This window comes from Esox lucius, chromosome 10 (genome assembly GCF_011004845.1).
Source record: "Esox lucius isolate fEsoLuc1 chromosome 10, fEsoLuc1.pri, whole genome shotgun sequence".
NCBI lineage: Eukaryota > Metazoa > Chordata > Actinopteri > Esociformes > Esocidae > Esox > Esox lucius.
Genome location: NC_047578.1, coordinates 2185178 through 2199368, shown reverse-complemented (window position 1 = coordinate 2199368; position 14191 = coordinate 2185178). Strand labels below are relative to the sequence as shown.

Below are 14191 nucleotides of genomic sequence, written 5' to 3'. Positions count from 1 at the left end.
GTGAGGTGTTATATGGTGTTGTTGTGGATACAGTAGAATGTGTGGTGAGGTATTATATGGTGTTGTTGTGGATACAGTAGAATGTGTGGTGAGGTGTTATATGGTGTTGTTGTGGATACAGTAGAATGTGTGGTGAGGTGTTATATGGTGTTGTTGTGGATACAGTAGAATGTGTGGTGAGGTGTTATATGGTGTTTTTGTGGAATACAGTAGAATGTGTGGTGAGGTGTTATATGGTGTTGTCGTGGATACAGTAGAATGTGTGGTGAGGTGTTATATGGTGTTGTCGTGGATACAGTAGAATGTGTGGTGAGGTTTTATATGGTGTTGTCGTGGATACAGTAGAATGTGTGGTGACAGGGTGGGATAAAAATCCAGTACCAGTGTCCTTATCTGAGCCCATTGACTCTAAAGTATTAGAGGGAGTGTGAAGGTGTGTGTTTTTGTGTGTGTGACCTCTAAGTTGGCAAATGTTCCTACCAGAGTGTGTAAACTCATTCCATTGGACTGAAAGACACACACATTGGATTCAGCTCTGACTGGTTACTTCTGAGTCCTGTGAATGTTTAGCCTGTTGAGTCTCCATTGGGGTGATGTGATGTCAACTTTTGTAATAAAAACTGGCTTCCACTGACGTGTTTCCTGGCTAGGAGACACTCACATGTATGTGTTGTACGTGTGTGTATGTGTGTGTGTGTGTGCGTGTGTGTGTGCGTGTGTGTGTGCGTGTGTGTGTGCGTGTGCGTGCGTGTACGGAGTATATGGTTTGGGTTCTCTCTCTCCCACTGTCTCTCTCACGCACCGCTGTTGTACTTCCACACACAAACAAACACACTGCTTTGGTGTTGTGGTGGGGGGTGGTTTTGTAGTGGGGGGTATCGTGGGGGGTGGTGTTGTGGTGGGGGGTGGTGTTATGGTGGGGGGTATCGTGGGGGGTGGTGTTGTGGTGGGGGGTATCGTGGGGGGTGGTGTTGTGGTGGGGGGTGGTGTTGTGGTTGGGGGGTGTGGTGGGGGAATGGTGTTGTGGTTGGGGGGTGGTGTTGTGCTGGGGGGGTGGTGTTGTGGTTGGGGGGTGTGGTGGGGGGGTGGTGTTGTAGTGTGGGAGTGGTGTTGTGGTGGGGGGTGGTGTTTTGGTGGGGGGGTGTTGTGGTTGGGGTGTGTGGTGGGGGAGTGGTGTTGTGGTGGGGGGTGGTGTTGTGCTGGGGGGGGTGATGTGGTTGGGGGGTGTGGTGGGGGAGTGGTGTTGTGGTGGGGGGTGGTGTTGTGCTGGGGGGGGGTGATGTGGTTGGGGGGTGTTGTGGTGGGGTGTTGTTGTGGTTGGGGGGTGTGGTGGGGGGGGGGTGGTGTTGTGGTGGGGGGGGGTGTTGTGGTTGGGGGTGTTGTGGTTGGGGGGTGTGGTGGGGGGGGGTGGTGTTGTGGTGGGGGGTATCGTGGGGGGTGGTGTTGTGGTGGGGGGTGGTTGTGGTTGGGGGGTGTGGTGGGGGAGTGGTGTTGTGGTGGGGGGGGGGGTGTTGTGGTTGGGGGGTGTGGTGGGGGAGTGTTGTTGTGGTGGGGGGTGGTGTTGTGCTGGGGGGGGTATAAAGAATATGGTGCAGGTTAATGTACTTTCTATTCTAAAGAGGAGAAGGAGGAGGGGGGTACAGCCTACAGACAGAGAAAGAGGAGAGAATCAGAGGGAGAGACAGAGATGGAGAAAATGAAAGGGACAGAGACACAAATGCCTCCCTCCCTCCCTCTGCCTCCCTCCCTCTGCCTCCCTCCCTCTGCCTCCCTCACTCTCCCTACCTAACTCTTCCCTCCTTACCCTCTGTGACCTTTCAACCATGATCAGAAGGTGGCTGTAACCCCCCCCAAGGTTCTGTCTGCCTCTCTGGCTGTGTTGCTAGCATCTTGACTGTATTAACGCTTACTTCATTGGCTTCACGTAGCTGGCCTTGCCAGGGCTGTTTGTGTGTATTGTGTTTGGTATTTTTCACATCAACACCAAGTCATCCACAGAAGACGGGGTCGCCTTGCTTCATGGAGCAGATCAGCAGCAACGACCTCTGTCCCTCGGTCTGGATGATTCGACTGGTAATGGTTATCTGACTCATGGATTGCTTTTGAGACGTGTGGATGCCTTCAAAGATGGTTGATGAATAGCGTGATATGACACATTTCAGTTTTTCGGATCCAGCACCGTGGAAAGTATTCAAACTGCATTTTGTTGTAATAGACTTAATTTATAAATTATAGTTTTTGCCATAAATCTATGCACAATTTGTTTTATTTAATTTGTATTTTGGGGAAAAAACGTCATGTAACGTCATGTAAATGAGGTATTCAGACCTTTCAATCAGGACTTTGTAGAAGCTCCTTTTGGCATTGATTACAGCCTTACCGTCATCTTGGGTTTGACTTCTCCAGCTTTTAGTAGTGATTACAGCCTTACCGTTGTCTTGGGAATGACACCACCAGCTTTTGGCAGTGATTACAGCCTTACCATCGTCTTGGGAATGACACCACCAGCTTTTGGCAGTGATTACAGCCTTACCATCGTCTTGGGTTTGACTTCACCAGCTTTTGGTAGTTGATTAAAATAAGTATAAGTATAACACACACATTTTGGCCCTACACCAAAACAAGGAATGATGAAATATCAACAACCATATATCAATGTCTAACATTATTTTACTATTTCATTAAGAACAAGTTGTTAGTAGTATTTTGGACACCTGTCTGCCATTACCTCCCTAGAAGATGTCAGAGGACAGTTCCCATTTACCTGCTGTCATTAAAAACCTTATTAGCAGAGAGTTGTCGTGTAGAGAAGGGAAGATCACTTGGCCCAGCCTTCAATTTAAACGCATTAACTGGTTTTGACGTGGCTTGTCCAGTGAACACCACCAAAAGAGGCTAGCCTAGTGAAGACTTCCAAGCGTAGCTAGGCCAGTGAAGATTTCCAAGGGTAGCTAGCCCAGTGAAGATTTCCGAGAGTAGCTAGCCCAGTGAAGATTTCCGAGAGTAGCTAGCCCAGTGAAGATTTCCGAGGGTAGCTAGCCCAGTGAAGATTTCCGAGAGTAGCTAGCCCAGTGAAGATTTCCGAGGGTAGCTAGCCCAGTGAAGATTTCCAAGGGTAGCTAGCCCATTGAAGATTTCCAAGGGGTAGCTAGCCCAGTGAAGATTTCCAAGGGTAGCTAGCCCAGTGAAGATTTCCGAGGGTAGCTAGCCCAGTGAAGATTTCCGAGGGTAGATAGCCCAGTGAAGATTTCCGAGGGTAGCTAGCCCAGTGAAGATTTCCGAGGGTAGATAGCCCAGTGAAGATTTCCGAGGGTAGCTAGCCCAGTGAAGATTTCCGAGAGTAGCTAGCCACTGAAGATTTCCGAGGGTAGCTAGCCCAGTGATGACCTCTATGCAAAGCCAGCCCAGGGAAGACTTCCGAGCGAGGCCATCCCAGTGAAGACTTTGGATGAGGCTCATACCCACACCGAGACACACATAAGGACAACTAGTTGTAGAGTCCTCTATAACTACACCGTGTGTGTGATAGAGGACTCCGAAGCACTCATTCCTCCTTTGAGGGGACCACTTAAGGATGCATTCCATCAACAGCGAGGTAACCACTAGCTACGTCACAATCCATCTTCCACACCCGCCGGCCAGAACATCGTTTATTTGTTCCATTGCTGTGGTCACTTAACTCTGCCTTCCGAGAGGCCTGATCAGCTACCAGACACAGGTCGCGTCCCAAATCCCCTTCTATTTCCTATCTAGTGCACTACCTTTTGCCATAACGTAGGCTCTGGTCAAAACTAGTGTACTATTTGTCTCCAGGGGGTCATTTGGGCATCATCACAGCCTGTAGATGTGCATTAAGACTGTGACGAACATTATCACAAGCTGTACATTAAGGCAGTGGTGAACATTATCAAGCTTTGAGACATGAAGCCTGGTCAGGCTGAACTTTGTTTTCAAGGCTGTTTAAGATAGTGTTATCGATATATATTATTACGGCTCTGAGCTATGATGGCTTTTAAACTAATGCTTCATCGTTGTGGGGCTAATGCAGAGCTTAGTTGTGAGTGTTTTATTGCGGTTCTAGTAACCTGGTTGAAAGTTTATTTATATTTTTTGAGGTTATGATTTTGTTTTCGGGTCAGGCTTTAGAGTTAGGGGTTAGGTTTACAGTTAAGGTTTTTTGAGTTAGAGTTGGGGTCACAGCAGAAAATAGGAATTTTAATTGTTTTATGTCCCCACAAGGATAGAGCTACTAGTCTGTGTGTGTGTGTGCGTGCGTGTGTGTGTTTACATGGAATATATACTAGCCTGTGTGCGTGTGTTTGTGTGTGCGTGTGTGTGTGTGTGTGCATGTGTGTGTGTTTACATGGATTATATACTAGCCTGTGAGTCACTCCTCCATCTTCCAGGTCTGAGGAGGAGTTTCAGTTCTGCCTGCAGTGTTGGATCTCCTTCTGTCCCTGCAATGAACTACAATCCAATCATGACATTGACAGGGTTAATCCCCACCACACACACACACTGTGGAACACACACACACTGTAGAACACACACACACACACACTGTGGAACACACACACACTGTGGAACACGCACACAAACTGTAGAACACACACACACTGTGGAACACACACACATACTGTGGAACACACACACACACTGTAGAACACACACACACACTGTGGAACACACACACACATTGTAGAACACACACACTGTGGAACACACACACACACTGTGGAACACGCACACACACTGTAGAACACACACACACTGTGGAACACACACACACACTGTGGCACACACACACACACACACTGTAGAACACACACACACTGTGGAACACACACACACACTGTAGAACACACACAAACACACACTGCCAGTGTTTAGCTGCAGCTTGCTGTGTTATGAGGGATTACTGTGAAGATCCCAGGCCATTCCTGGTGTCAAAAAACACATCATATTCCTGATGGAATAAATCATATGCCGCAGTCCACGTTGAGTATTAGGGCTGGTGTATTGGGGATGAAGTTGGAGTATTAGGGCTGGTGTAATGGGGATGAAGTTGGAGTATTGGGGCTGGTGTATTGGGGATGAAGTTGGAGTATTAGGGCTGGTGTATTGGGGATGAAGTTGGAGTATTAGGGCTGGTGTATTGGGGATGAAGTTGGAGTATTAGGGCTGGTGTATTGGGGATGAAGTTGGAGTATTAGGGCTGGTGTATTGGGGATGAAGTTGGAGTATTAGGGCTGGTGTATTGGGGATGAAGTTGGAGTATTAGGGCTGAGGTTGAAGTATTGGGGATGAAGTTAAAGTAATAGGACCTCTCTCTGTCTCCTCGTTCCCTCCTCTTTCTCTCCTCTTTCTCTCCTCTTTCTCTCCTCTCTCTCTCCTCTCTCCAGCTGTGTTAGAGCTTTACACACTGAGGGCCATAGTCAGTCTAATGGATGACATTATTATTTGGCTCAGTAAGTTAAGTGATGTTCATCATTATAGTGATGGTTATACTGATGGTGATAGTGATTGTGGGTGGTAATAGTGATTGTGGTAGTGATTGTGATAGTGATTGTGATGGTGATTGTGAGTGGTGATTGTGGTAGTGATGGTGATACTGATCCGGTTTGTTATACTTTTGGTGATACTGTTGGTGGTACTGATGGGGATCTTGTTTGTTATGTTTTTGGTGATACTGTTGGTGATTGTGATAGTGTTGGTGATATTGATGGTGATACTGATGGTGATAGTGATGGTGATAGTGATGGTGATATTTATGGTGATTGTGATGGTCATAGTGTTGGTGATATTGATGGTCATAGTGTTGGTGGTAGTGATGGTGATATTGATGGTCAGTGTTGGTGAAACTGATGGTGATACTGATGGTGATATTTATTGTGATTGTGATATTGATGGTGATTGTGATGGTGATACTGAGGGTGATATTGATGGTGATACTGATGGTGGTATTGACGGTGGTATTGATGGTGATTGTGATGGTGATATTGATGGTGATACTGATGGTGAAAATGATCCTGATGATAATGGTGAGAGAATTTGTGACAGGTATTGTTTCCTCTTTTTTGCTCAGCACAGCGTGTGTCACTGTTGATGTTGAAAGAGCTGTGAGTGGCTTTGGATGTCTTCCTGGACTATATCTAAAACTCTACTCTGGAACTGGATTTTGTATGAAGCTGTGCTGGACTATATCTCAAACAATCTTTGTCCTCTTACTACATGAACACATAACCTTGGACATTTCTGTGACACTATCTTTCTTTGTCAACAGATCGTACTGAGAAGCGAAGCACCATGCCCGACTCACCTGCGGATGTGAAAACACAATCCAGGTTGACCCCGCCCACTATGCCTCCTCCTCCAACCACGCAGGGAGCCCCCAGAACCGCCTCCTTCACGCCCACCACATGTGAGGACTGACCCGTGCACAGACACACCGCTAACGCACTGACATAAGATAAACCATATCCAACTTTTAAAATATACTCAGTTAACATGATGAACAGTCATACATTTGCTGTTACCGGTGGCTGCCTGGCTCAATATGAATGCCCCCACCCACATGAGCCACACCCCCTGAAAGCAACCTACTCAACAAGCCTCGGTGGGTGAAAGGCAAACTCTTCCTGGTTGCTTTTACAGCAACTTACAGACTGCAATTTAACTCAAGAAGATACAGTAGTCAGGGCTCAGACTCTGACCCAAATGCAGACACAGGAGGCAGGATAGTTTGAACCCCAGGTATGTATTAAAGACAAATATAAAGCAGTAGGTTGAGGGCAGGCAGAGGTTCTGTAAACTGGAGGCTGGTGATGGAATGTACGGGCAGACGGCAGGCAGATTTAGGTCATGGAAGATATACAGGTTCAATTCATGGACAAGTCCTTAGAAAATTGAAGAATATTGCTCATTACCTTCTGTTTTCAGTAGTGTTCAACTGGGATTTCTAAAACAAAACATTTTAGGGGGGACATTTTCTAAATTCTGCAAACCACACAACATGTCAAATTATGCTGGTTTACAAAGTCTTGGGTAATTCCTGCGTTAACATGTATAACAGATGTAATTCGTGTTAAATTCACATTGAGCGAACAGTATTATATATACAAATAATCTTTTCAGTAACAGTCATAGCAAAAGAAGAATGTCAACAGGACAGTCAGTTAACATAAATCAGACCAAAGTGGCTCTTTTTATCCCCTCAACTCCCTCTCTGCCCCTCCCCCCATTTTCTGATGTCAGAATCCCTGATAACAGATCAGTTGGACTCGGTAATTAACCCAAATAAAATGTTGTCTCAGAAGCAACGAGTCTTTAAAGCAACACAATGTTTTCACTGGGCTACACACTGGAGGAAGGCAGACTGCTTTGATTTCCCAGCTTGGTGTAATTGTCACCAGATGTAACTCAAGTGTTCTGTTCCCCCAGTATTGGAAAGAAGCCAGGGATGTAGTGTGTTCGTGTGTGTGTGTGTGTGTGTGTGTGTGTGTGTGTACATAAGCAGTGTTGGACAGGCTTATATTATTAGTCAGTGCACTCTTGTGTCTTGCATGTCTTTGTATAATTCCTACCCAAACACACCACACAGATGCTAACAGAGACATACACTAAGGTGATGTTCCCTAGCCAGTCAGTCTAAACATTATCCTGAAAAACAATCGATGAAGATGAAGAAAAGTATTATTTTATTAGCAAAAGAGCCGTAGTCCAATTCTTAGTTCAAGCCCACTAGAACACCCAAGCACTAGAAACCCAGAACACAAACCACAGCCACACCTATTGTATTACACAGATTACACAACCCACACCCACACCTATTGTATTACACAAACCACACCCACACCTACTGTATTACACAGATTACACAACCCACACCCACACCTATTGTATTACACAAACCACACCTACTATATTACACAGATTACACACACCACACCCACACCCACTGTATTACACAGATTACACAAACCACACCCACTGTATTACACAGATTACACAAACCACACCCACTTTATTACACAGATTACACAAACCACACCCACACCCACTGTATTACACAGATTACACAAACCACACCCACACCCACTGTATTACACAGATTACACAAACCACACCCACACCTACTATATTACACAGATTACACAAACCACACCCACACCCACTGTATTACACAGATTACACAAACCACACCCACACCCACTGTATTACACAGATTAACCCTTTTGGTAAAAAACCTATAGTGAATTTAATAAATTTCACTAAATAGCAGTTCCTTGCTGTCTTCAACCAGGTTTATTTTCTGGTTTTTTCCTGTCATTTTCTCTCTCAGTAACCAATGGCAACAACAGCCACTCCCCCACGGCATTGAACGGGGCACCATCACCACCCAACGGCTTCAGCAACGGGCCTCCTAGCTCCTCCTCCTCTTCCTCGCTGGCCAATCAGCAGCTTCCGCCAGCGTGTGGTGCCCGGCAGCTAAGCAAACTGAAGCGATTCCTGACAACGCTACAGCAGTTTGGCAACGACATCTCTCCGGATATCGGAGAACGGGTCCGCACGCTGGTCCTGGGGCTTGTGGTGAGTAGTTCTGAACGTGCCGCTGATAATGTAGCAGAAACCAGATAATGAAGCCAGACACAGTACAACACTACCTCAAAGGCTACGATGAAGTTAAGGCGAAAGAGTTAACTTTTTTGTCCTGAGGTTCATTTGATATAAAGGAAATGCACTGGGAGGTAAAGGAAAACAATATGCGATTTAAAATAACAGAAATTGCGTACCATGGACGAAGAGGAGGGGTGGGAAAAGGAGGACGAAGAAGAGGAGAGAAAGTGGGCGAATGCGGAAGAGGGGGGGAATTCTAGCCTAATTATCTAGTCAAAGCCTTCTCTCCTCCCGGTTCTTTCTTGTTTATTTTTATCAGTGTGTCTACACACACACACACACACCCCCACATACAGACACCCCCACATACAGACACCCCCACATACAGACACCCCCACATACAGACACCCCCACATACAGACACCCCCACATACAGACACCCCCCCACACACTTCATTCCCTCCCTTATGGAGAAGAGAATGACACAGTTAATTAGCAGAGTGGGAGTTGCTGCTGAGAGACTGGCAGACCTGTCACAACAAAGGAATGCTACACACACACACACACACACACAGTAACATGCACACACACACAACCACACACACATACTCGCATGCACATGCACGCACACAAAACCACACACACTCACATGCACACGCATGCACACACAACCACACACACACATACACACATGCACACGCACGCGCACACACACAACCACACACATACTCACATATGCGCACACACAACCACACACTCACATATGCGGACACACACACACACAACCACACACACACATAGTCACATATGTGCACAGAGAAAGAGACTCAGGAGGTTCAGTAACTGTCAAAACAGCATCTCTGCAATCTGGCCTAACAGATGTACAGCTATTGGAATTAAACTCAGGTCTGGGAAATAAGATGGGTTCTATTCTGGAGTCTGTTCTGCTCTATACTTTAATTGTAATATTTTATTTCTCTCTGTTCTTTCTCACCCTCCCCCTTTTCTTGGAAAGTATCATTTCTAAATTGAAAATCTCTCAGTGTCTCCTTGTCAGGCTGCCAGGAGATATAGGAATGAAAGAGGAAATTAGTAATTAAAAAAAGCGATACGAAGAGCCAAATTAAACACACACACACCCACACACACACACACACCAACACACACCAACCACCCACCAGCTGGAGGGCCTAATCTGTGCCAGCACCATGGAGAACAGAGAGAATGTTCAAACCCCATGTTCAGCTCAACACACGATGGATTTATACTGTTCATAATGTGGTCCATAATAAAGGGTATTTTAGTCAGCGACTTATCTCACTGGACGAGAGGGACATATCCATATGTATGTAATAAACAGTATGGTGAAAACTGTATTGTGTAGACCGTAGACAGTATACTGTAAACTGTATGGTCTAGACTGTAAATTGCAGACTGCGTGGTGTAGAGTGTAAACTGTAGGGTGAAGACTGTAGACTGTATGGTGAAGACTGTAGACTGTAAATTGCAGACTGCATGGTGTAGAGTGTAAACTGTAGGGTAAAGACTGTAGACTGTATGGTGTGGAGTGTAGACTGTATGGTGAAGACTGTAGACTGTATGGGGTAGACTGTAGACTGTATGGTATATATTGCAGACTCCATGGTGTAGAGTGTATACTATATGGTGAAGACTGTAGACTTTAAATTGCAGACTGCATTGTGTAGAGTGTAAACTATAGGGTAAAGACTGTAGACTGTATGATATGGAGTGTAGACTGTATGGTGAAGACTGTAGACTGTATGGTGTAGACTGTAGACTGTATGGTATATATTGCAGACTCCATGGTGTAGAGTGTATACTATATGGTGAAGACTGTAGACTGTATGGTGTAGATTGCAGACTGCATGGTGTAGAGTGTAGACTGTATGGGGAAGACTGTAGACTGTATGGTAAAGACTGTAGACTGTATGGTGTAGATTGCAGACTGCATGGTGTAGAGTGTAGACTGTATGGTGTAGACTGTAGACTGTATGGTGTAGATTGTAGACTGCATGGTTTAGAGGGTAGACTGTATGGTGAAGACTGTAGATTGTAGACTGCATGGTGTAGAGTGTAGACTGTATGGTGAAGACTGTAGACTGTATGGTGTAGATTGTAGACTGCATGGTGTAGAGTGTAGACTGTATGGTGAAGACTGTAGACTGTATGGTGTAGATTGTAGACTGCATGGTGTAGAGTGTAGACTGTATGGTGAAGACTGTAGACTGTATGTAGACTTTGCTGTTTAGGACGTCATGGCTCATGTAGTTTTGGTTGTTGTTCTGGTCTTTGTAGTGCTCTACTTCACAGCAGGACCTTTAGTATTACAGCACTCTGGTGAGAGCAGTGCACTCTGCAGGGCTGTTCTTTAGGACTCTGCTTTGGTACACATGCTTTCCATTAAACTCAAATCATTTCATCTCTGGCAGGCAGAATATAAGTTTGCTTCCAATAAGTAATATCATCACATAATCGGTTCCGTATGTATTCATGTTTCACTCTCTCCTCTCTTTCTCTCTCCGACTCACTTTCCTCCCCCCCTCTCCGTTTCTCCCTCAGAATTCCACGCTAACCATAGAAGAATTCCACTCTAAGCTGCAAGAAGCAACCAACTTCCCTCTGCGACCTTTTGTCATCCCATTCCTGAAGGTATGTCGTATTGCACCAGCCACCCGACCGGCCCACCACAGATCTGGAAATCATTTAACCAGATCTTAAACACAGATGTGCATATTTCTTTTGCCTGCTTTCCCCTTCTTTTGTGGATGGAATAAACACTGTGTGCAGGGCAGGCTGATTCTAAGGGACCACATGCTCTCCCCATGCGCCAAGAACCGTTGAGTATCCTGATCTATGGGATTTCATTTCATTTTATGTATTTATTTCCTCTCACTCTTAACTGAAAATATATCAACGCTCACTATGAACTAATTCAACTTTCATAATGAATTTTGCCCTCAGTCTGAACTAACTCAACTCTTTGGATCTGTCTCTAATCTGATCTGGTATTATCTGATCTAGTCTTGGCTGATGTGTGATGATATGGTCTTCTCATCTGGGGTGATCTGGTCTTGATTAATCTGATCTGGTCTGATCTGGGATGTTCCCATTAGCAGCTACAAATATATATACAGTTCATTTCAAAATAAAAGAAGCAGATGTAGGCTTGTCCTATGAAAATCCATCCATCCAATTGCGCCATAAGACCAGCTCTTTACAGACATATTTACTGAAATGTTTTTTAGTTAAGCAGAAAGTCTTATAGGGATCAGGAATTCCTGACTCAGAAAGCGGAGACTTCACATTACTGTGACTTCACATTACAGTGACTTCATGTTAAAGAGACATCACATTACAGAGACTTGACATTACAGAGACTTGACATTACTGTGACTTCACATTACAGTGATTTCACATAACAGAGACTTCAGATAACAGTGACTTCACATTACAGAGACTTCACATTACAGGAACTTCACATTACGGAGACTTCACATTACAGTAACTTCACATTACAGTAACTTCACATTACAGTAACTTCACATTACTGTATCTTCACATTATGGAGACTTCACATTGAAGAGACTTCACACTACCCTAACCCTACCAACTCAACACTTAACTTCAAGTTCATTTATTTTCATTTAGCAATCTCACCTTCTCCCTCTATTCTCGCTCCATCTCACTCCATTTCTCCCTCCTTCTCTCTCTCTGCTCCCTACCATATGGTAACTGTATCATTGTGTTGGTAGGGAGTTTTTTTTCTAATTTTAGCACTGCCCCTCTGAGGGGTCCTTAATGCCAGAGTCCATATGGCTTAGAGCAAGGAGGAGGAACAGCAGCTTTTATAGGTGCCTGCTGTAGACATGTTGTACCCCTCCTTTCAAACCCCCCCCCCCTCCCCCGTTTGGAGGAGAGAGATGAGAGAGAGACAGGGAGAGGAAGAGAGAGAAAGAGAGGAAGAAAGAGAGGGACACAGAGAGAAGGAGAGATGGGGGAGGGTGAGAGACGTGTTTAGTGTAGTGGTAGGGGGTTAGAATACATATTGTACAAGCCAGTGATGTAATCTGTTGTTTCAACTGGTGCCAATACAAGAAAGCTGTTGTTACTGACGCTAGTCATTACCAGCTGTTCTGTTGCCCCTTTTCTAATTAGTAACTAGACAGAGAGACGGAAAGGCTGGACATAGAGAGAGAGGGACAAGGAGAGGAGAGAGAGAATGAAAGAGAAAGATGGATTACAGCTGGATGACAAGCTATGTGTTTCAGATGGCACCCTGTTCCCAAAGGACTTTTTTTTCAGTCAGGTCCCTTTGGATTCCAATTAAATATATAGTGCACCAGGACATAATGGGCCCTTTGGATTCCTTTTAAGGTATAAGACATAGTGGGCCCTTTGGATTCCTATTAAATGTATAGTGCACCAGGACAAAGTGGGCCCTTTGGGTTCCTTTTTAAGGTATAGTGCACCAGGACATAGTGGACCCTTTAGCTTCCTTTTTAAAGTTTGATGCACCAGGACATAGTGGGCCCTTTGGGTTCCCTTTTAAGGTATAGTGCACCAGGACATAGTGGACCCTTTTGGTTCCTTTTTATCAGGGGCCTGGCATGGATTAAAAACCTGGAAGGTCCACAGAGTTTCGTGGAATTAGACTGACAGGTAGACAGGCTGCAGGATAACAGAACCATGGGATCATTAATAATGAGGCTGTGAAATGTAGAGTCTCTAAATTGATTTTAGCAAAGTGAATGGTGAGAGAGGAGAGTAGAGAGACTGAGAAAGAGAGGGGGGAGAGCGGGATGTGAAGCAGAGGGGGGAGAGCGGGAGGTGAAGCAGAGGGGGGAGAGCGGGAGGTGAGAAAGTGACTGAGAGAAAGAGCAAGGGAAGAAAGAGGAGGAGGAGAAAATGAATGAAAAAGGGTGCATAGAGGAGTGTAGAATTACTGAGCAGGGTGAGGAGAGAGAGAGAAGAAGAAAGAGGAGAGGGAGGCAGAATGGGAGGAAAAAAGCGGAAGACATGGAAGGAGCGAGAGGAAGTGAGGGAGGCAGAGAGGGAGGAAGAGAGAGAAAGTGGGGGAGAGGAAGAGATAAGAAGAGTGGGAGGAACAGAGATGAAGAATGAAAAGAAGAGAGAGGTAAAGAGGGAGGAAGAGAGAGGGAGAGAGAGAGGAAGAGAGGACAAGGACAACGTGAAAACAAAACCAGGAAGACATGAAACAGAGGAAGGTGTTCCAAGTGTCTCAGTCCACCGCAAGCTGCTCCAGGAGAAATGGCCTCCCTCCAAACCATTCATCTGTCCAACAAACAGTCCTTCAGGAGTCTGTGGAGAAACACAGACTGACACAGGGCCAGAGATATGTCCCAAATGGCACCCTATCCCCGTGTGGTTCACTACTTCAGATGTAGGCCCTTTGATTAGGCATGGCTATGTCAAATGTAGTTCACAATATAGTAAATATGGGGCTGTTTGGGACACTGTCCAAAGGCCTTGGAAGATCAGCCTCTGTGTCTTTATGGGGACGGAGTGAGTGAGATTAAATAGCACTGATTTTATG

General features: G+C 45.4%; 1 protein-coding gene across 6 annotated transcripts in view; it reads left to right on the top strand.

Annotated features, from left to right (window-relative positions):
• Nucleotides 1-14191, top strand: part of runx1t1 (RUNX1 partner transcriptional co-repressor 1) — a 64255-nt gene that overhangs the window by 32122 nt on the left and 17942 nt on the right. For all 6 annotated transcript variants that reach the window (XM_029122939.2, XM_029122938.2, XM_029122937.2 and 3 more), the window contains exons 2-4: nucleotides 6284-6421; nucleotides 8342-8589; nucleotides 11197-11286. In XM_029122939.2, coding sequence (XP_028978772.2) covers nucleotides 6284-6421; nucleotides 8342-8589; nucleotides 11197-11286 — 476 coding nt within the window. The remainder of the gene's footprint in view (nucleotides 1-6283; nucleotides 6422-8341; nucleotides 8590-11196; nucleotides 11287-14191) is intronic.